This window comes from Homalodisca vitripennis, chromosome 4 (assembly GCF_021130785.1).
Source record: "Homalodisca vitripennis isolate AUS2020 chromosome 4, UT_GWSS_2.1, whole genome shotgun sequence".
Lineage (NCBI taxonomy): Eukaryota > Metazoa > Arthropoda > Insecta > Hemiptera > Cicadellidae > Homalodisca > Homalodisca vitripennis.
Window position 1 is genome coordinate 160,323,690 of NC_060210.1, and position 21,797 is coordinate 160,345,486.

The following is a 21,797-nucleotide window of genomic DNA, read 5'->3' on the forward strand; positions in this document are numbered from 1 at the left end:
AATTTTAGCCTGGCACTTTTGACTAGTCACAAGCGGATATGATATGTGAAAAAATGTTGCAACATCTCATATTTGGTCCTGGCCCTGAAAGGGTTAGTAGAACTATTTGGAGGGAAACTTAAAAGCAGACCGCTTTTGCGACCTGAGCTCGTCATCGTACCGTTAGGCCCGGCCACTGCGTGACGAGTACAGCTCGTCAGTGATCCACAATGGGTTACAATGATACATCTCCATTGTATGCTAAAAGTAAGGGCACAAAAGTGAGTTTAACACCAAGTGTATGGGGAAAAAACAGAAGATAATTTTACTACACCTGGTACTTAATAGGCTTCAGATCTGATCCATGTTTTTTTAGCATTTACATTAAATCATTAATCTTCAGATGTTTTTAAATAGTTGTTATTATGACAAATTTGAGACACATATTGAATATACCATCAACAATTTTCTTTTTCAGATACATACTTTTAAAGTGGTGTTCATTCAAAACGTTTAGTGTTTAAGATCGATAAACTGAATTTATAACAAAATTTAAATTATGTTAATTTTGTAAGGACAATTCTATTGTGATTAGTTTAAACATATATAATAAAAACTAATATAATATAACTGCAAATACTGGAAAAACCTTTATAGTGCCTTTTAACATACAACATACATTGTACACAAATAATCGATGATATATGTTTGGCTCTCATGTTAAAACTGACCAGGAATTACCCACAAAACGGATCAGCTTCCACTACTTCTTAAAATAAGATCAATCTTATTTTTGTTTGTCTAGTTAATATTGTTCACTCACACTGACTTTGGTTTTACGAGAAAATGTTAATTAAAATAATTTAATACAATTTGTCCATGAAATGTTAAAATTAATAGTTATCACATTAAATTACGTATAACATGTGGTTGGAATAAAAATACATGATTATTAATAATTTATCATTATTACAAATAAAGCTGAAAACTGTATGACAAAGACTGACATAATGCCGACATTATTCTTCATTGCAAAATAAACTTTACCGGTCTGTCAAATCAAAATTATGTAGGTTAAACTATTCATTATAGATTGTTGTTGGTAATTGGGCTAATGAGACAGTAAGACATCAAGTTTGCATAAGTCGGTTTTAAAGAGAGCATTTGGTCAAAATGAAAGGATTTTTGATAGGTACACCAAAAAATCAGTACCATTACACATTGATATCTTGAATCCAATCTCTTCCTCAGCTGAATATTACCTTATTATATAACTGAATTATATTCAACATGGACCAAAGGGATTTTAAAAGCCTTTTCAAAAATTCTTAAAATAACAAATCACATATTTGAAAGAATCATTGTATTTGGGTGGTTTACCTTAGACTATACCTGCTATTCTTCTTACTACACAAAATATATCAGATATTAAATGACATATTAGCTTAATGAATAATACACATAAAAAAATTTCAAGTATATAAAACAATTAATTGTACATTGGAGATTGGTGTTGAGTATGCCTGGCCCGATATAAGCAATGATGATACGATGCTGTGCTCTTGTTGGTACAATTGTCAATATTTATTTTAGATACAGAATGACATATCTGTGGTTTCACCCAGTTCGCGCATAACAATAGTTCATTTTAACTTGGTTATGAGTCTTACACTAAGAAAATGAGAGCTAAACGGGCTGCAATGCTGAGTAACCTTAATGTTACCCGTGATGGTAATATCCCTTCATACTTTTGCAACATTGTGACTTTGGTATATTGATACATTGTAGGCACTGTTTAGACTCTACGTGGAAAGTGTTGGTATAGCTGAACTATGTCCCCTTACTTCCAAGGATGGAGTGACAGAATATCTGCCTCACTATGATCTAGAGGAATAATCACAATATTGTGACATTTATGTTGTATGTACTTATAATACTAAATATTGGAGCTTTACTATAATCATCTGTTAGCCTTGTAATCATAGTTCCTGCAGTTCTCTGGGTTAGCCAGCATCAAACTATCACACATAACCAGCTGCAGCAGACAACCAGTGATGCACCGATGATTCCAATTCACATGCTAGATGCTGAATTTATATTAAGCAGTAGGCACGTTGGACAACATGGGACAATGTCTGATAGCATAAGGTTAATAAAAACTTAAGTATATGTAACAATATTGTGTTGAATGTGGTACTTTCATAGTTATCTTTTTTCAGCAGAGTTTATGACAATGGGTATCTTTAATCTATGGATAGTACTCAATATTTAACTGTACACACAAAAAATAATTATTTTTGAGAAGATATTATTAATGACTTTAAACTAAATTATTTCCTCTATACAATCATAACAATTTATTTAACAGTATTATTTTATATAACATCATGGTATTACTTTTCGTTTCACAAGCAGTTTTCTACAGAATTCTGAATATTTCCTTCTGATATGTAGTGTCCACTTCAACTTAAGCACGTAAAAATAGTCCTAAGACTAAAAAATCAACACCAACAAGTTTAGCAGATCTAAATATTTCTCAGCTAAGCCAAAATAATCCATTACACTGGAACTCAAAGAAAGCTCAATAGCTCTTAGGAAGCTGCACTGCACTCTAAGCTATTTGGCAACAAAGCTAAGACAATTCATTTTTGGATACAATTTAAATTTGCAAACATAATTATTAAAAGAGCTGTCTTTATACCTTATCTATTACAATCTTAAATCAATTTCTGATAACTAAAGGAAAATCTTTTATCTAATAAATACAAAAGGTAATGATCTCATCTATGATAAATAAAAAGAAAGTGCATAAAACAAAACGTTAACACTGTTTTAACTCTTTGAGCATGGATCTCATAGTGTTATGTGACTGCCATTTTTAACTGTGTCTATTTGCGTAATCCGTGTTTTTATGGATTCTGCTTACTCTGTGACCTCTATTGGAATATTACTTGCAGAATTCTTCAATAAGTGCGCAATGAATTGATAGCTTATGGACAAATCAGAAGTAGTTTCCTTGCTTTACAAAATCCCCACTATTGCAAACACACTTATAAAGCATGCTATGCTAAAAAAAATTAAAGTATAGCACATTTGTATATAATCATCAATGGACAGTTATTAAGTACAATACCGACATTTTAAAATTAATGTAAATATGTTTAGTAATAAAAAATGTAAATTTATTTTAAAATTTTAATTGTGTTAAAAATTATATTCAAGTAAAAAGAAAGAAAAAAAACAAGGACAATACAGATACATAAGCATTTTACAAGTAAATTAAGATAAGCAAGATATTCCGTAAGGTTTTGACTAATAATTTTTTGAAAATGACTAAAAATGCCCAGCATTTCACAGTATAAAGACGCATGTATTTTGAAGCTACCACTCAAAGTGTTAATGAACATAATTATATATATAAAAATCTTGAGTCACGATGTATGTTGCCAATAAACTCCAAAATGACTGAACCAATTTCAATCAAATTTCACATGTATCCGTAATTTAGTCTAACTTAGAAGATAGGATAGTTATTATCTGAATTATTCGCTTATGTCGTGAATATAAACGAATAAAATGAAGAAAAGTTTTCAAAGCGCCTGCACATTATAACCTGCAATTACGAGATAGATACGTATATTAAACAGTGAAGCACTATTTGAAGGCGCTAAGTTATGATGTATAATTGTCTAAACTAAATTTTTGGTTGAACTTAAAGGTTGAGTGGTAGACCACTTTGTAATAAAATACATTATGCATGTACAATACATTTTTGACATATTTTCTTGATCGTGACATCAAGGTAAAATCTACATCGGGGTTGGAAATATAATTTACTTCAACCAGAAATGCTCATACGCGGGCAAAACTTACGAAAAGCGTGCGAAGCCGCGGGAAACAGCTAGTAATTATATATATTGTTACTCTTAAAGCTTGATTAAAAACGCAGAAATAAATATAAATTTATTCAGACCTAGTAGTTTATTTACAGAAACTTCTATTCACTTTATTAAAATTGACCAAGATCAACATAATGTTTTATTTAAAAGTTTCCAAATATAATTACTAAATCCTACTCTTCTACGATTTGGCACGGCAGAAATCTTATACAGTTAGAAATCAATCTGAACTACTTAATAGTAAAAACATAACTTATTAGAAGGCCACTATATTGTTGCAATTAATATTTAACTTTATCTCAAACAAAAACACAAGACCAAGTTACATATTTAAAAGAGTATTGCAGTGATATTTCAGCGTACGATAAGACAAATGTCAGCCTACATACATTTAAACAGAGTGAGTAAATGAAGATGTCATCAAAAGTTTGATAAAATAAAACAGTAGTATCAGCAATGAACTATGTGCTTCACTTCCTTTACCATTCGTCTACCTGACCTGTTTGTGCTAATTAAAAACTCTTCTGTTATAGTACTGCATACTGTATGGTTATTTTTGGCAATTTGTATAAATTATTAAACATTTACTAGTTTCAAAAAAAGTATCAACTTTAAAAATTTTAATGTTAAAATGCACAACAGGTTAAAGATACAAGAAGATCTTCTGAGAGGTCAAATGATTTGAAACTTGATTAGTGTCGATTTAAACATCTGAGATATAAATTTAAACAGTTTTAATAAATTAAGTCCTTTTTAAATTAATTTAGCCTGTCTGCTACTTGTAGTTAGCAGTAGTATGTGGTGTGCTTTCTATTATTAGACACTTTGGTGCTGCTATTTTCATGTTATGCCAATGTTTGTTGTTACCTTTCTAAACTACCAATTAAGTTTTTAAATTTTGCTGCTGCAAATCCAGAGAATTTTATAAATTCAAACCGTTATGTTAATTAAATCTAACATAAATAGTAGTTTGCTTCCAATAAGACAAACAATACCTAAATTCAAACCGTACTATTTTGAAAAACACAATACGAAAACTAAAAAGTGTAAAATTTAAAATATTTTAAAATTATTTCAATCTAGTAAACTATTTTTGTAAGTTCATGTTCACATTTCCAAACAGGCCATATATTGTATAAATTTGTCAACTCTTAACTAGAACTAAGAAACAAGCATCCAGAAGGCTAGACCTAGTTTTATTTTATTCTAGGTATTTTGAGTCCTAACACATTAACTTTTCATAATTAATCTTAACTGTACAAATTTAAGTGCCTTATTTACAAAGTGTGTTGACACAAACTTTTAGAATAAGGTTGTATCATGATGTACAATACTCATTGAATGAAGGAGACAAATTATTGTTATTTGCAGTTCAGTATGTATGGACAGTTTTAAAAGCCATTAAACTAACATTACTGTAGTTTAATCGACTTAGATGTAAGTATGCAATTCTTTTAAATAGCCACAATTAAATGACTGATAAAATAAAACAAATGACCATAACAAAATTAAAACCAATCTATATATATATATATATATATATATATATATATATATATATATATATATATATAAATGAATGTTTGTGTGTTTGTTCTTTATAGACTCAGAAACTATTTGACTGATCATTATGAAAATTTGTATGTATATGTATTTTTCCACGTAGAAGGTTTATATGCTATGTCCATTGATGTAACTCACCACCAGGAGGCGCTGCAAAATATATGTTATCAAAGCGCCTGCACATTGTAAACTATAATTACGAGATAGTTGTGTATAATAACCACACACAATGTGAAGGCGCTGAGTTTTTATGGATATTTGTCTTTCAAATGAATTTGTTTGGCCTTATAGCTTGAATGTTAAGACCACTTTATTATTAAGTACATGTACGTGTACAATGGCTATAAACATACACTTTTGGCAGATTTTCTTGATAGTGTCAACAAGGTAAACTCTACATCGGCGTTGACAATATAATTCACTTGAACCAGAAGTGCTCATACACGAGCAAAGCTTACAAAAAACGTGCGAAGCCGCAGGGAACAGCTAGTACATTATATATATTTGACCAGAATATACTTTAACTTTTTAGACTAATCTATTTAAATTTTGCTATGTTGCTATATATTTAAACAATATGATACTATAAATATTGAAATATATAGCTATATTTGCTACTGTTACAATATACTGCTACAAGTCTAAAATTTCTACAAATGTTAAATAAATATCTGAGATTTTTGAAGTAACAAATAGAACAATGTTTGTGAAAGAAAGTTATATAACAATAAAAAGTTAGTTATGAAATTAAAAATAGTAATAAATTATCAACTAATGTTTTCTACTTATAGATTAAAAATAAATTTAGAACTATTAAGCATAGATATGAAAAAGCTCAGGCTGTTGGGCTTACCTTCATAATTTACTTGACCATCACCGTCAATATCTGCTTCTCTGATCATTTCATCAACCTCTTCGTCTGTTAGTTTTTCACCGAGGTTGGTCATAACATGCCTTAACTCTGCCGCACTGATAAAACCATTACCGTCCTTATCAAACACTCGGAACGCTTCTCGAATTTCTTCTTCACTGTCCGTGTCTTTCATCTTTCGGGCCATCATTGTCAGGAACTCCGGGAAGTCAATTGTCCCGTTACCTAAAGAAAAATAAGGATTAATCAATCATTTAACAACAATAAAGAGTTAGTATACAATTTATAATTTAAAGCTATATTTATTCCATTATTTACATTTTCCATGCTGCATTAAACCTTTTTTGTGTAATTCATTCACTGATCGTACCACTGACTTACACTCTCCAAAAATCAAATGTCCAACACAGTGAGATTAAACAAGTACTAATTAAGAAAAATGAGATTTTAAATAAAAGAAATTGGATGCGAGGAGTCATGTTATCTAGCATATGATTTTCACATTATTTAACACTGATAATATTGTTGGGATCAGCTGTTACAAAATACCCCATTCATTTTTTAACAACAGAGATTTTTTTAGTCCAATAATTGTAGGGTAGGTAAACTTGTAAGATTTTACAATCAGCTGTTTAACAATGAATAAATATGTACAAATATCAGGTGGTCAGTCAGGTTTATCAACCATTTGACTAATAGAACTTATCTTCAAACGACCATATGAAAAATGGGTTTTTATTATTTATTTGATGACAACCACAAGGAAAGTACAACATATATATGGTAGTTTTTAAATCCCTAAACTATCTACTTTCTTTTAATTAAGTAAATAATGGGTTCTTCCATTTACAAAAATTGACACAAACCCTACACCCCTTGCTTGATCTTAAAAATTTTTTCATTATAATATTTAAAAACAAGAAGAAATTTCATGCAGATTTCATGTAAAAAACTGTACAATGTACTAATAAGAGAATTGTGACAGTTTTAAGATTTTGACCAAGAACGGTTTTTTTTAAAACAGCGAGTGAACTAAACAATCAAATAACCCACATTGATTTGTTGTTTATTAAGCACAACTTTCAAAAATGTATAAGTATGTCTACTTCAATCACCTTTCTAGATTACTTAAGAAATGAATATTCTCTAAACACTTAAATTATTGCTAACACTAACCTCACTCCCTATTCAATATAATTTTATCAATTTGGGAAGCATTAAATAAGAAGAGACACATAACACATAACAAGACCTAAATTGTTCCTAACTGTTGAAACAAACTGCTTACGTGTTCAGATAAGGAGGGCTGATATTCTGTCCCAAGAACTCTTTTTTTCCTACAGTTCCCTTTCCCATAAACAATGAAGGTTAGATTATGAGTAAAAGTAACAATTACCAGTTGACTGATATATAGAAACGCTTTAGCATATGGTTCTCAGTCCCTAAAGCAACATAAAAATTATGATAGCAAAGTGATGGTAGTCTGTGTCTGTTCTTATGGTATGCTATTTCAGATAAGATGGAAAATTTCTTTTTTTTTAATAAAGAAAATCTGTATAAAATCAAAGTCAGTATTATATTTTTCTCAGTGGAAGACATTTTCCCAGAAAAACACACACAAAAATGTATTTTAGGTTATACCTTCCTAAAACTGATCAAGTTGCTTGTAAATCGAAAAAAGTTTAATTTTTAATTTTTCTTTTAAAGCTCCTATCTTACCTTAAAATTCTTACAGCTTTAAAACTTTGGACAATAGCTATGTAACATCTACAAGAAAAAAGTCTATTGAACTAACCGTCAGCATCAACTTCGTTGATCATGTCTTGAAGCTCAGCTTCTGTAGGATTTTGTCCTAACGATCTCATGACAGTTCCTAATTCCTTGGTTGTTATTGTGCCATCACCGTCCTTGTCGAACAAGGAAAACGCCTCCTTGAATTCAGCAATCTGTTCTTCAGTCAGCTGGTCAGCCTATAAAAAAAAACAATGTTCAGTTTTCTATATATAATTTTATATTTATTTTTATGTCACTATATTTGAATTAAGACTTCAAGGGTGTATTCATATACTATCTGCAAACTACCCTGGTCACATAATTATCACAATGATTGCATAGCGCTGTTGGTATTGGAAATGTTTTAAAGTATTCTTAGTTCTCACTCATAAATTCTCTATATGTGTCTTGATTGTGTTACAGAACTTTAATCATTAACATTAAAGCTACAGTTTTTGGCACCTAAAGATTGTTATTCACTTCCTGAATACGGCACCCAAAGATTATTATTCACTTCCTGAATACAACAGCTTTTCACATGATGCGGAAGCTAGTTTATACATATCGTATTTTATTACTGTGGTTATCTAAGGTTAAAAAAAAGAAGTTGTTAAAGTCAAAAACAATTTGGAATTGCGTAGTGGTGCAGTTTGAAATTGGTACCGTAACATACCTAACTCCTAGTATCTAGAGTTCATGTCCACCTGATGAGTGGTGCAGTTTGAAATTGGTACCGTAACATACCTAACTCCTAGTATCTAGAGTTCATGTCCACCTGATGAGTGGTGCAGTTTGAAATTGGTACCGTAACATACCTAACTCCTAGTATCTAGAGTTCATGTCCACCTGATGAGTGGTGCAGTTTGAAATTGGTACCGTAACATACCTAACTCCTAGTATCTAAAGTTCATGTCCACCTGATGAGTGGTGCAGTTTGAAATTGGTACCGTAACATACCTAACTCCTAGTATCTAGAGTTCATGTCCACCTGATGAGTGGTGCAGTTTGAAATTGGTACCGTAACATACCTAACTCCTAGTATCTAGAGTTCATGTCCACCTGATGAGTGGTGCAGTTTGAAATTGGTACCGTAACATACCTAACTCCTAGTATCCTAAAGTTCATGTCCACCTGATGAGTGGTGCAGTTTGAAATTGGTACCGTAACATACCTAACTCCTAGTATCTAGAGTTCATGTCCACCTGATGAGTGGTGCAGTTTGAAATTGGTACCGTAACATACCTAACTCCTAGTATCTAGAGTTCATGTCCACCTGATGAGTGGTGCAGTTTGAAATTGGTACCGTAACATACCTAACTCCTAGTATCTAGAGTTCATGTCCACCTGATGAGTGGTGCAGTTTGAAATTGGTACCGTAACATACCTAACTCCTAGTATCTAGAGTTCATGTCCACCTGATGAGTGGTGCAGTTTGAAATTGGTACCGTAACATACCTAACTCCTAGTATCCAGAGTTCATGTCCACCTGATGAGTGGTGCAGTTTGAAATTGGTACCGTAACATACCTAACTCCTAGTATCCAGAGTTCATGTCCACCTGATGAGTGGTGCAGTTTGAAATTGGTACCGTAACATACCTAACTCCTAGTATCCTAGAGTTCATGTCCACCTGATGAGTGGTGCAGTTTGAAATTGGTACCGTAACATACCTAACTCCTAGTATCTAGAGTTCATGTCCACCTGATGAGTGGTGCAGTTTGAAATTGGTACCGTAACATACCTAACTCCTAGTATCCAGAGTTCATGTCCACCTGATGAGTGGTGCAGTTTGAAATTGGTACCGTAACATACCTAACTCCTAGTATCTAAAGTTCATGTCCACCTGATGAGTGGTGCAGTTTGAAATTGGTACCGTAACATACCTAACTCCTAGTATCTAAGAGTTCATGTCCACCTGATGAGTGGTGCAGTTTGAAATTGGTAGTATCTAGAGTTCATGTCCACTGATGAGTGGTGCAGCTTGAAATATCCAGAGTTCATGTCCACCTGATGAGTGGTGCAGTTTGAAATTGGTACCGTAACATACCTAACTCCTAGTATCCAGAGTTCATGTTGCCTAGTATCCAGAGTTCATGTCCACCTGATGAGAAAAAGTCAGATGCAATTCTAAAACAGTCCACATGTTGTAGAGTTAAATATAGAATTCCACATAATAGAATTTTATATAAATTTGTATGCCAATCTAAATTCTTTGATTCTATGTGGTTGTTTATACTGTAACTGAGTCAGTCTGTAATTAATTTTTAAGTTTAAAACTAATCAATTCATTAACAAATACATTTACTTCACCTGGACGATTTGTATTGATATTCCTAACAAAAACTGGTTAAAAAGTCAAAATAAATGTCAATGAACCACTATATCTAGTGCCATAACAAATTTGACACATCTCGTGTCTAGTCAAAGTGTTAAAACAACTAAAAGAAATTGTAGTTATGTTGATAAATTTAATTTTAAACATAAGACCCATAAATTGTCTACAGGTAAACTAATGAAATGTGTATTCCAACTCCTTTAATAATACTATCATGAACACGGGCATCATTTACTACAGAAATTAGCAAATATAGTGAAACTACGGTATATTAAATTTCCTTTACTTTTGTGGCTCTTAAAATTTGTTGACATATATTCAAATTCAGATAAAATTAAACTAGCTATAGTTTCTTTTTACTTTTATTAACTTCAAAATATAATTATTTGGATTAAAAAAGTCTGCTTTGAAGTCAGATCAAATCACGTAATGTGATTCTAGTTTTAAATCTCATAGGCCAGGGGTTTTAGATTTTCTGTACAAAGAAGACTTGGGTTTTTATTTAAAATATAATAGGAAAATATCAACATTACTCTAAAAAAAAAACTACCATAATATGAAATAAATCATTAAAAATATATATTTTTCCCTGTACAAAACAAAAAAATTTACAGAATTCAAAAAGGTACTTTTTATATGAATTTGTAAAATGATAATTCAAAGCTACAGTTAAAATGCATATGTATTATAATTTAACAATAATAAATAAAGGAAAAACAAAAGAGAGCCAATAACAATCCACAGAGGTATAGCCCTCTATCACATCGAATCACCAACACTAATTCGACACATATCAATAATGCAATACGACAACTGCAACAAGAAATTAACTAACGATGGCAAATCTCCGAAATCCTGTTATTCTTTCAAACCTTCCAATAACAAACAAGGAAGAAATTAACACTGAAAAGCTATAACCTACTAATGGGAAATATAATAGAACTGTTTGCTGATGACTAAATATTTTTTACAAAAATCAAAAGGTAGGACAATTTCAACATGTCAATCCAATGCTTAAATCAAATATGTAACAATTATAAATAAGAATACCAGAAAAGATCACAAAAGTTACAGTTTTTTAACCCTTAAGTGCTTGCTGACCACATTCATCTCCAGTGTTATAAGTTTTAGGATTTTTCTTAGCATATTTTGAAAGTAGATCATAAGTAGGCCTACATAAAAATTAACAAAATGTAACACAATATATATTTTTTTACATCAAAAGCTATGGAATAATAACATAATAATTATAATAAATTACACTTGCACGTTGAAAAGTTATTGACAGTTTTCTCAAGAAAGACACAATTTTTTTCACATTTAGCACATCATAGTACTTCACTAAACTCACTCAAATAAAAATCCAAAACATAGACAATTTCTTTATAAAATAACAAATATTTACATTAACTTTTTTTAAAAGCACTGAAATACTCTAAATATCTGGTAGTCATACAATTACAAAATACAGGTGGTTGGTGAATTATAAAGCATCAAAAAAATCATTTGTTATTATTTTTCATATTTCTGAACTGTATTATGATTTTAAAATCTTAACTAAAATACTATGGGAAAGTCAAAAGTACCTTACATAGCACAACAAAATAACTTGTGTAAAGAGTAACTCCCATAAGCAGCGACGACTCCAGCTGATAATATACAAAGCTAAAACCATCTGTAGTCTAACAACTATTAGGAAATAAAAAAATACAGCATGTAAATAAATTAATAGTATTATTAATTACGAATGTTATATTTGAAGTAAAAGTTGAACTAACTTCTCATAATGCTACCAAGAGGCTTGCGAACACCACATGGTGCAATAAGCGAAAATTAGGCACTTCAAAACAGTACCGCCTGCCCAAATGAAAGTTTTAAGAACAAAAAATTGCAAGAAACGAGTTAAAATAGAGACAACACATTGAAAGAATGAACAAGACAGATTGGTTAAACAAGTACTAAACTACAGACCATGAAGAATAAAAAACATCAGCTCAGAAAAACATAGCTAAAAAGGAAAAAAAACACGCTGCAAGCCTAATCTTTGAAATGTACCGTACAAAATTATAAGTTAGATATTTTGATATTATAAACTATTTGTACAATACTGATAAAAATTAATCTATATCAACATAGGCATTAATTTATCTTTTATCTCTTTATCCCTTCCTCAAATTTCATTAAGTCGGTTCAACAATGTTATTTCAATATGTAAATGAATTATAAACTATCTCAATACATTATTCAGCTGATTAAATCAAATTTAAGTAGTTAACAGGAGAATACTGCCAAGTGTCAGGTACAAGTGAACATTGTTAATTGCGTATTCTTATTCATTGTCTTTAATGATGTTGAATCACACAAAAGAATTCACTATAAAAACATGTTACAAAAATGTAAACAAATCCAAGAAATCAGACAGCTTGCTATGAGTTAACCCTTTAAGGAGTATGGACGTCATATGACGTCCTCTTTTGATAGGCTAAAATGAGTAATGGATGTAATCCAAAAAGTTACCAAAAGGAGTAAAAAGTTAAAATCTTTAAAATTTTTTTTTTTTAATATTTATTTACATTTGAAAGCTTAATAAAAAACCGACTACGTGTTCTACAAGTCAATATTTCAGTACTTTTTTAAAATCACATGTCTTATTTCCTCACTACAGCAAAGTCAATCAATATGGCCTGCCATTTAGACAACAGTAACAAACTAGATGGTTGCTCAACAAATATGTCACTCTAAATATGGCCACAGTATGCAGTATACGAGGAATGGCTATTATAATGTTGCGGCATCTCTGACAGCAAAGCGATGCGTGCGCGACGCGACCTTGAGTCAGTGGCTTCTACCAGGTGGCAAAATCAGATTACAAGTGATTGCGAGCACAAACATGGAAGTTAAGTATGTTGCTGATAGATGGAACTACTTTACAGACAAATCTACTTAAAGGCAATCAGTAATAGCATCGCATTTACGATAATACAAAAATAAAGAGGCTAAACGTCATATGACGTCCGTACTCCTTTGGGCCACTATAAGAAAATACGTCATATGACGTCCTTATGTATAGTTTACACGCACTCCTTAAAGGGTTAACATTCATAACAAAATGTAGGCCTGAATGATGGATTTAGTAACTAAGTGAGAACTGCCATCATCTGTGAAATTTCTTTCTTACATTTTTATTGATTGAAATCATACTAGGTTTGGGATTGATAAAGTTAGTAATTAAGGTTTTATGAACTAAAACGCATACTAGCGCTATATTGTAAAATGATTGGTTGATTTTAAAAGTTAAACCATTTGTTTGGTATTTTATTAATCCTACATCGGGCGCTAAACAGAGTTTTCCTCCATGTATTTTTTATTATTAAAAATAGTACTACTTTTCTGATGTTGGCAGTAGTTTCCCGCAGTGTAATTCACGAGCATCTTTCGGGGAAGCGAAACAATAGCCTCCCGCTTATCTTTGTCAAAATCTGTCAGTGTGAGGTCTACTTCCGTGCGAGACTGGACGATTCCTCCGTGAGCGCCCGATGTTCTGTTTGTAGTGCTTGGACGAAATCTCCGTGAGCGCCTTATTGTGTTTAGTTTTTATAGAGTAATGATCCGTGTGCGCCTAAATGTGTGAACCTGTGATGGTTTCTTTTTAAGTTTTACAATATATTTTATTTGAATTTTGTGAAATGGACAATGAAGACGAGGGACTTGTCAGTACAGTACCCGTGTGCTAGGGAACATTTCAGTACTGTTTATGGAATAAACATTGTCGTTATAAGAACCAGAATGAAAATGTTTTGAAACTTTGTGTAGTGTTAAAAAAAATTTTTAGTAAAGAATACATTTTTATTTCAGAGTAATAATAAATTGACATTACAATTGTATAATATCTCAAGAACTGAAGTAAGTTGTTTTTGTAAGAAGTTAAAAAGTAAGTTAATTTCCATATAACTTTTGCACTCTAAGTTTACTAGTGTGAGTGTATATGAGCGTGTGTGCTTGCGTATTTGTGTATACTAATTAAAATATATGTATTCAACTAACATGAAAGGATGGTGAAGCGAATATTCTTAACATTAATGGTTAGGGAATTCTCCCTGACAAAATAGTTTTCCATTACATACCACACTAAAATCAAATTAAATTGTCAAAAAACAGTCAATTGAAGAAAGAGATAGCATTCTAAAAGTAGTCTGTCTATACAAAGTAAATTCTAGGGATAAAACATGACGACTATCAGCTACTCAGCCAGAGCTCACATTATTTTCATATAAAAAGAAACATAAAAAACTGGTTAAATTCGCAAACGATAATTTGCATATATGGTTTCTTTTATTATTGCTTAATATAAATAATTTGATATAGTAAAATTATATGGTACTTTGGTATAATCCGGAGGCTACCATTTAAAGAAGGGCAAATTTGACTTAATGTGAAAATGACATGTCATAACGATTGATTGGTTCTTGTTTTCTGCATCCCAAATGGAAGCAATGTCAGCAAGAAGGAAGCCAATGTACCCCTGTATTCATTTTTTATTAGTCTATAAGTAGGTAAATACATATGCAAGTATTATAAATATAACAAGTTAACAAACGCTCATGTAATCTGAGCTTGAATTTAGCCACTATCCTCGAGGGATATTTTTCTTGTTTCGCCAGAGTGCAGGGTGCCACCACCGAAGCCTGCACTGATTGCCAAGGGCATTTCCGATCGGTAATTTTCCATCTTTGGATATGTGCTAGTTCGTCTAACGTGATCTGACGTCGGAAAAGTTGGATTATCTGAGATCAGGAAAGTAACGATCGGAATGCCTATGGCCATTAGTACAGGCTATGGTAGTCAATGCTACCCTGCACTTCTGGTAAAAAAAGAAAAACATCCTTCAAGATAGTACCAAATTTTAATCCCACATATAACATGAGCTAAAAGTATTTTTACCTTTTGTACACAAGTAACATAGCTATGATAAACTAATCTAAACCAATTTACAATGCATGATAACGGAGTTGACATCTTCCTTTTGTTGAGAGGCAGAAAACAGGAACTGATCATAATAATGACATGTTTTTTCACAGTAAGTTGAAAAATGACTTTTTTACAATTCATAATAAACTCTTTTGCAATATTAAACGTTGGTATTATAATAAAAAAATAACAATGAAGCAAAAAAAACTTCTAATTTTAATATTTTATGTGGTTTCAGAGAAAAGAAGAATTTCATATTTCATTTTTTCTAAAACCCTGCATTTCTTTTAAAAAATCTTTAAAATTATACCTTAAAATGTTTTATTGACTCCAAATGGACAATATTTTTTTTATTTTATCTATTTTTTAAACTATTCCTAACCTTTTTATATACAAATAAAAAAAGTCATCTAAACTGGTTGATAAATAAGAAACATATACATTTTTCCCCATCAGGAAATGCGTTTCGTATTTCATGGCCGAACAATCAAAATCACAATATTCCTTGTAACATCTAAACCATAAGAGATACAAGCAAACATTTTTGCATGGATACATACACAAATTAATGGAAGAACCATGCCAAGTTTCATCAAAATGAGATAGTGGGTGTAAACATTTTTATCATGGTTAATTTGACATGGAATGACCCTAAAACCTAATTTTTCATTTAACTTTATGTAGTTCTAAAATCTAAATTTCCAATAAAATTCTAACCATATCACCATTTACTTAAAGTTCATGCAAGTTCTTTAGTTTCAACTTCATGTTAGTAAGTTACAAAAAATGAGTTTAACTAGAACTTCAATGTAAATTATTTGTTTAAACACAACTTATAACATTATTATCAAACTGATACACACAGCGCTTTAGTAGTTATCTAGAAATGGAATAGATAGATTTGAATGCTCTCTTTCAGGTTTTAGAGAACTAAAACAGGGGAAATTCACTGTTCATAACGGTTGATCTGATTTGAACTAGTTCGCCTAACTGTTTTTCTCTTTAAGTTTACACGTTTCCTGTTAGGAACCTCATTTTGTGTGATGTATAGGTTATATAATGGAATGAGGAAAACAATTAGATACCGTAGTGGAACTCATTTCAGTTCTTTGTTGCACTAATTGCTAATTCTAAATCAAAAGTTGTATACATTTATATATTTTTAAAATAAATAAAATTGAACTAATAAATAGAAAACCTAAATACTTGATTTGCAATCACTTACAGTTCTTAAGTGAACAAAACACAAAACATAGTGTCTTTTACATATAAAACTAATATAAGGGACATTTGAGCTCAATCTATAAGACGTTTTATTATTGCATTGAAAACAATAAACTTGCTGAGTATATATATTTTAGTGGAAATGTCAAGAAATACAATGGTGTGTGCCTCTGAGATTCTTCTTTGCTGAGCAGTAAGACGAACATTTTGTTCCTTTTGCACGCAAAGAGTTAAGTGCCACTAAATTTAAAAATAAAACTGTTTAAGGCTTTTTACAAAATAAACTACTACAAAGTGAAAAATGTTCATGTGTGTACAGTGAAAAGTTAAAATTGTAGTGTAAAATTTAATATTGTTTAGTGATTTCTATCATAATATATCAGCAAAATGTTGAAACACCAATCATTTTAAAGTTATCTAGACATACTTACAGTGTTAAAAGCTTTACCCTTTCTTTTAAAAGAAAAATTGGTTACTTTTACACACATATAGGCAAATCAAATTATTAAAATCATAAAGCACAAAAAATTCATTATAATATATACATGTGAATTTAAAATGAAAAATGTCTTTATTTGTAGAGGCGAAATTAGGACTAAATGAATTGTTCATGATATTTTTCACTGGAAACATTTAAAAAATGTTACCCTCAATTGTAGGTAGTTAGTCGGCGAATGCAGACTCATTGTGAGCTGTAGTATGTAGTTCAGTTTTAATAACTAGTGTTGTTTTGTTTTTTATTAAGTGCACGTTTTAGAGTTAGTGAAGTTAGCACACAACATGGTGGTTGTGATTCCTGACTTAGGCTACACGTGTCACAATTGCTCTGGTACGATTTCTTTATTTTAACCTACTTTGTAATTATGTTTAAGATTAGTTATTTACCACAAGAAGAGATCAGATTGCAGATCTTGAAACATAGTGTTAGGTATACTGATTTTTTGTATCACTTTAACAATGGCAAATGTCCGAAAAAATCCTGTTTCCTTCACAATCCTATCGTCAAAAACAAATTTCAAACAAAGAATATTCTAATTATATCATCGTCTTATATCATCGTTTTCGATACAGAAATGCAGAACTTGACCAAGTGGAATAAATTACTTATAAAAATCTAATTGTTATTGCTGTTTATTAATTTATCAAAAAAATTAAAGGTGGGGTAAGTGCGATACTTAGTTTTCATATGTACTAGTTTTGAGAAAATAAAAAAACAGATTTTATCTCAGAAGATAGGCTAGCCCATTACCTTGTTAATTTTACAAAGTTTCAAAAATATAAATTTCTTACATTATGTTGAATAAACATTGTTACAAACAGAAATGTGACAGCATGTGTAAAATTGAAAATTAACAGAATTTTAGTGTGTTCTATATAATTCACATTTTAAAGACAACCTAAACACAAAGTAAAACATATCTTGTTGTATATAAGTTTTTCTCAATGAATTAGCAGTAGGCCTAATTATAGTTTTTAATTCAGAATTACAGAAAAATCTAAACTGAAATTTGGTTAAGCTGTAGCAAAGTTTGATACAACCATCCTGAACAAATAGATTATATATTTTTAATTAGTAGTTACCAGTTATAAATATGTCGATTTAGGGTCCAGTTTAATGTTAGATGCCTTGAATCAATAGTTAACTGATCGGTTTAAGTTTGCATTATTAAGTTTGATATTTTCTGATATTATAGCAGACTTAAGACAGTAATACTAGGCAAGGAATAATACCCTGAAAAATGTAATACTTTTTCAGCATTTTAAACACTGATACCTTGTGCTGCGTTAGTCGTTTTTTGTTTACTACTTACAATAACTTATATGCTATACTATTTAAGGAAGCAGTGGGAAGTGTTGACCAGATGCTTCTTGATGATCACTAGATAGCAAACTTTTAATAATCAGTTATTTTAATTATTGGTAACTTTGTAAATCAAAATTTAATTGAATAAATTAGCTACTAAAGATGAGAAATTTTGGATTAAAATTAAATAATGAAACATAAAAAGTAAATTAATATCACAAAAGACAATAATTTTGAAATCCCGATACACCTATTAATCTGCAGTTTCTGTCACATTATATAGAAATTTTATTCTTTAGAGATCTTCTCATTTAATGGCCTGAAAGGATTTTCGATAGGATTACATATATTTTTTAAGTAACTACTTCAAATTGCCCGTTAACTTAAAAAACATTTAACTGAATGAGTAGACAGTAATAGACCGATGGAAAAAGTCAAATTAGTAAAGTGATTTACAGTAAAATGATGCAAGTAACAATCGGAGATAAGACTGAATAATTACACAATGTCTTAATGTTACAATGATGTTCCTTGTTTTTTACAATGTAGAGAATTAAGTACCTCTTTTGTTGGACATGTTACATTTTTCATTAATCAATGTTTATATACCAAAACAACCACCTGTTATTTAGCCTAGTAAGAACAAGTTATAATCTAGTTATTTGTTAATAACGTATTTCATATTCTAGTAATGTATTATTCACCCTACTAGTGAAAATCACTTGATAACCAGGCGAATTTGTTTCAAGTGGTATCGTCTAGTTATTAATCGATGTGATATACACCGAGATTGACATTATAGTATGCCTAGCCTATTCAAAACAAATTTGAAAGAGACTTGATTTTAGTGCTGCCTTTGTTGTCTACAGTTGAGTATTATGAGACTATAAATTATTAGAAATCGTTTGTTAATTAAAGTTAAATAATTTGTGATCTAGCTTGTTGACATTGGTTTTCCCATGCAGTATAATAAACATTTACTCAAGTTGTTTTGGTGCTGAAATCAAGTAATTTATTACATATTGTAATTTTGTCACTAAATCATGTCACAAGTACAAATCCTAGGCTCAGTATATAACAAGTGTAGCAGTGATTTTAAATCTTATAGCCTAATTAATATTCATAAAGTATTGCTCTAATGCTAGTGTAAGTTAAATAAGAACAAATATATTGTGCATTCACTATATTTCGATCAGATAGGCTTAAGTCACTTAAAACTCTGCTCTTTGAGAAATTTGTTGAATTAATATTTATTAATACACTAGTTTTATTTGTAATATTATTATAGACCTAGGCTAATTGGAAAAGTTACTATGAATTTAAAATATACCTATCTAGGTACATGCTATAGTAACTATGTCAACTAATTTCATTGTTCATGTTTTTGGTCATATATTGTATTTGTCTTCAGAACATATAGAAAAATACATCAACTTAAGAAGGCTATACTGAAACTAGATTTAAGAATGTTCAGTAGTACGGTATAATTAGAGTTGATGTTATTCTACTAAAAACCTATGTGATAATGTAAACTTCAATCAATTTCAGACAACCAGCTAATTTAATGGTTCCCAATGTTTTTTCTATGCTTAGTAGGCATAGGTTAGTCAATAAGCTACTACTAATATATTTGATCAGAAAAACTAAGGGTGGGCCATCAATCAGTTGGCTCTGGCTTACAATATACAAGAAAATTCAACATGACAAGTTTTTATGAAATCAACGTCGGCCAACAAGTTTCTCTTTAGTTATAGCATATCTACCACCTCACCTATCCTCTCCCAAGGTCTTTCAACAAATCTACAAATCTCTAGTTTACTGTATCTTTTCCATGTTGACATACAATTTTTAATTTTATTAAGAATTTATTTAAATTTTGTGACTAAATGTTAACAATTATAAATCACATGAAGAATTGAGGAATTGATATAAATGTCATGTATCTTCTAGAACGCAAGAAAGATAGGCTACTGCAATAATGGACGACCAACTCTTACTCACACCCTAAAAATATCCAGAAAAATCTCGATCATCCGTAACCTTTTGTAAATTAAACGCTTGTAATCTTAATTGTTACTTAGAATGCTGAATTTTAAACATACGAACTTACCATTTCGTTAGATGTACTACAGACTAATAAACAAGACCGGTAAAACTACAAACGCCACACTGCCACTGCACCGGCTACTCAAAATACTTTGAATAGTAGAAGCTGGTGGTGACGTCAGAGTTATGTATTCATCCGCGAGCGACGACTGGTATGAAAAACTAGTTCACTGCACTAAAACAAAGTAAAAATACAAAAATCACTTGATAGCACTCACTTAACTGTTCATACACTTCTAAGTAACACAACCTTCTAATTCAAACTCAGGACGTGGATTACGTTTTCTGCGCGCAAGCCAAAGAGCTTTATAGGTGCTGGGTGCGGTCTTGTTTACAAGACTTCCTTGTCGGCTCCAACAAGCAAACTAAGCTCGTCTCTGATTGGCTGATACGCACCTGCAATGCGTCAAGCTATGGCGTGTACAGTAGAAATCGCGTCTGTGCAAAAGCTTTGCATTGACCGGTATGTTGATAATGTTGTTACGATAGAGAATTAATTGTTTTAATAATTAATCTCTATCAAGCAGCATTTATGTATATTTAGAAAATTTCAGAAATAAAGAAAATTTTAAAATTAAGTGTTTTAAAATGATATATATATTCTTATTACATGAAATGTAACTTATAGTGTAAATTGATTTCGACTAAGCAGGGCAATGACCCAATAGTTAATCTTATATTCAAACTAGTATTCTCAATTATCGATTTTATCTGTTTGAAAATTTATTTAATACTTTCTTGAAATAAACATAATTTCTTACTTTAGATAAAGACAAAACATAACCTTCAAAGGTAGTAAGGCGGGAAACACGACCCTCCACTGCGCAAGTGTGTGTTGTCGTTGATATTCCCGCGTAAATTTGGTTGTAAGAGTGACATGGCGGCTTCACATAATAACTTATGCTAGTGATACAATAATTTTATTTCTAATAATAAAATTCTAGTCATAAATTTTGGGGAAAAATATGAAGCAAACTTGGAAAAAAATAATGTTTTATAACCATGAATGTCACAGATAATTAACTATGATTGTATCTTTATTATTGGAATGAATATTTTACTGCAGTTTTTGTAGTGCTGTAAAAATCAATTTACGTTACGTGGTTATTGTATTTACCTAACAGTTCATTATTGTGGGATAAAAATCAAAACACATCACCCGAATAAATCTAAAAGGCTTTTTTGTTTTTTTAAGAAAGAAATTGTATGTAATTGATAAAATTGGTTGAACATAACATGATACGGCAATTTAATGATAGGTTCTTTACTTTTTTTA

At 30.7% G+C, this 21,797-nt stretch overlaps 1 protein-coding gene across 1 annotated transcript in view; it reads right to left on the bottom strand.

Moving 5' to 3' along the window:
- LOC124360463 (calmodulin) overlaps positions 1-20,817 on the bottom strand; it is a 30,060-nt gene extending 9,243 nt beyond the window's left edge. Inside the window, exons 1-3 of the mRNA XM_046814116.1 lie at positions 20,526-20,817; positions 8,108-8,282; positions 6,295-6,537 (exon numbers count right to left, since the gene is read on the bottom strand). Coding sequence (XP_046670072.1) covers positions 6,295-6,537; positions 8,108-8,282; positions 20,526-20,528 — 421 coding nt within the window. The 5' untranslated portion in view covers positions 20,529-20,817. The remainder of the gene's footprint in view (positions 1-6,294; positions 6,538-8,107; positions 8,283-20,525) is intronic.
- Between the last annotated feature and the right edge of the window lie 980 nt (positions 20,818-21,797).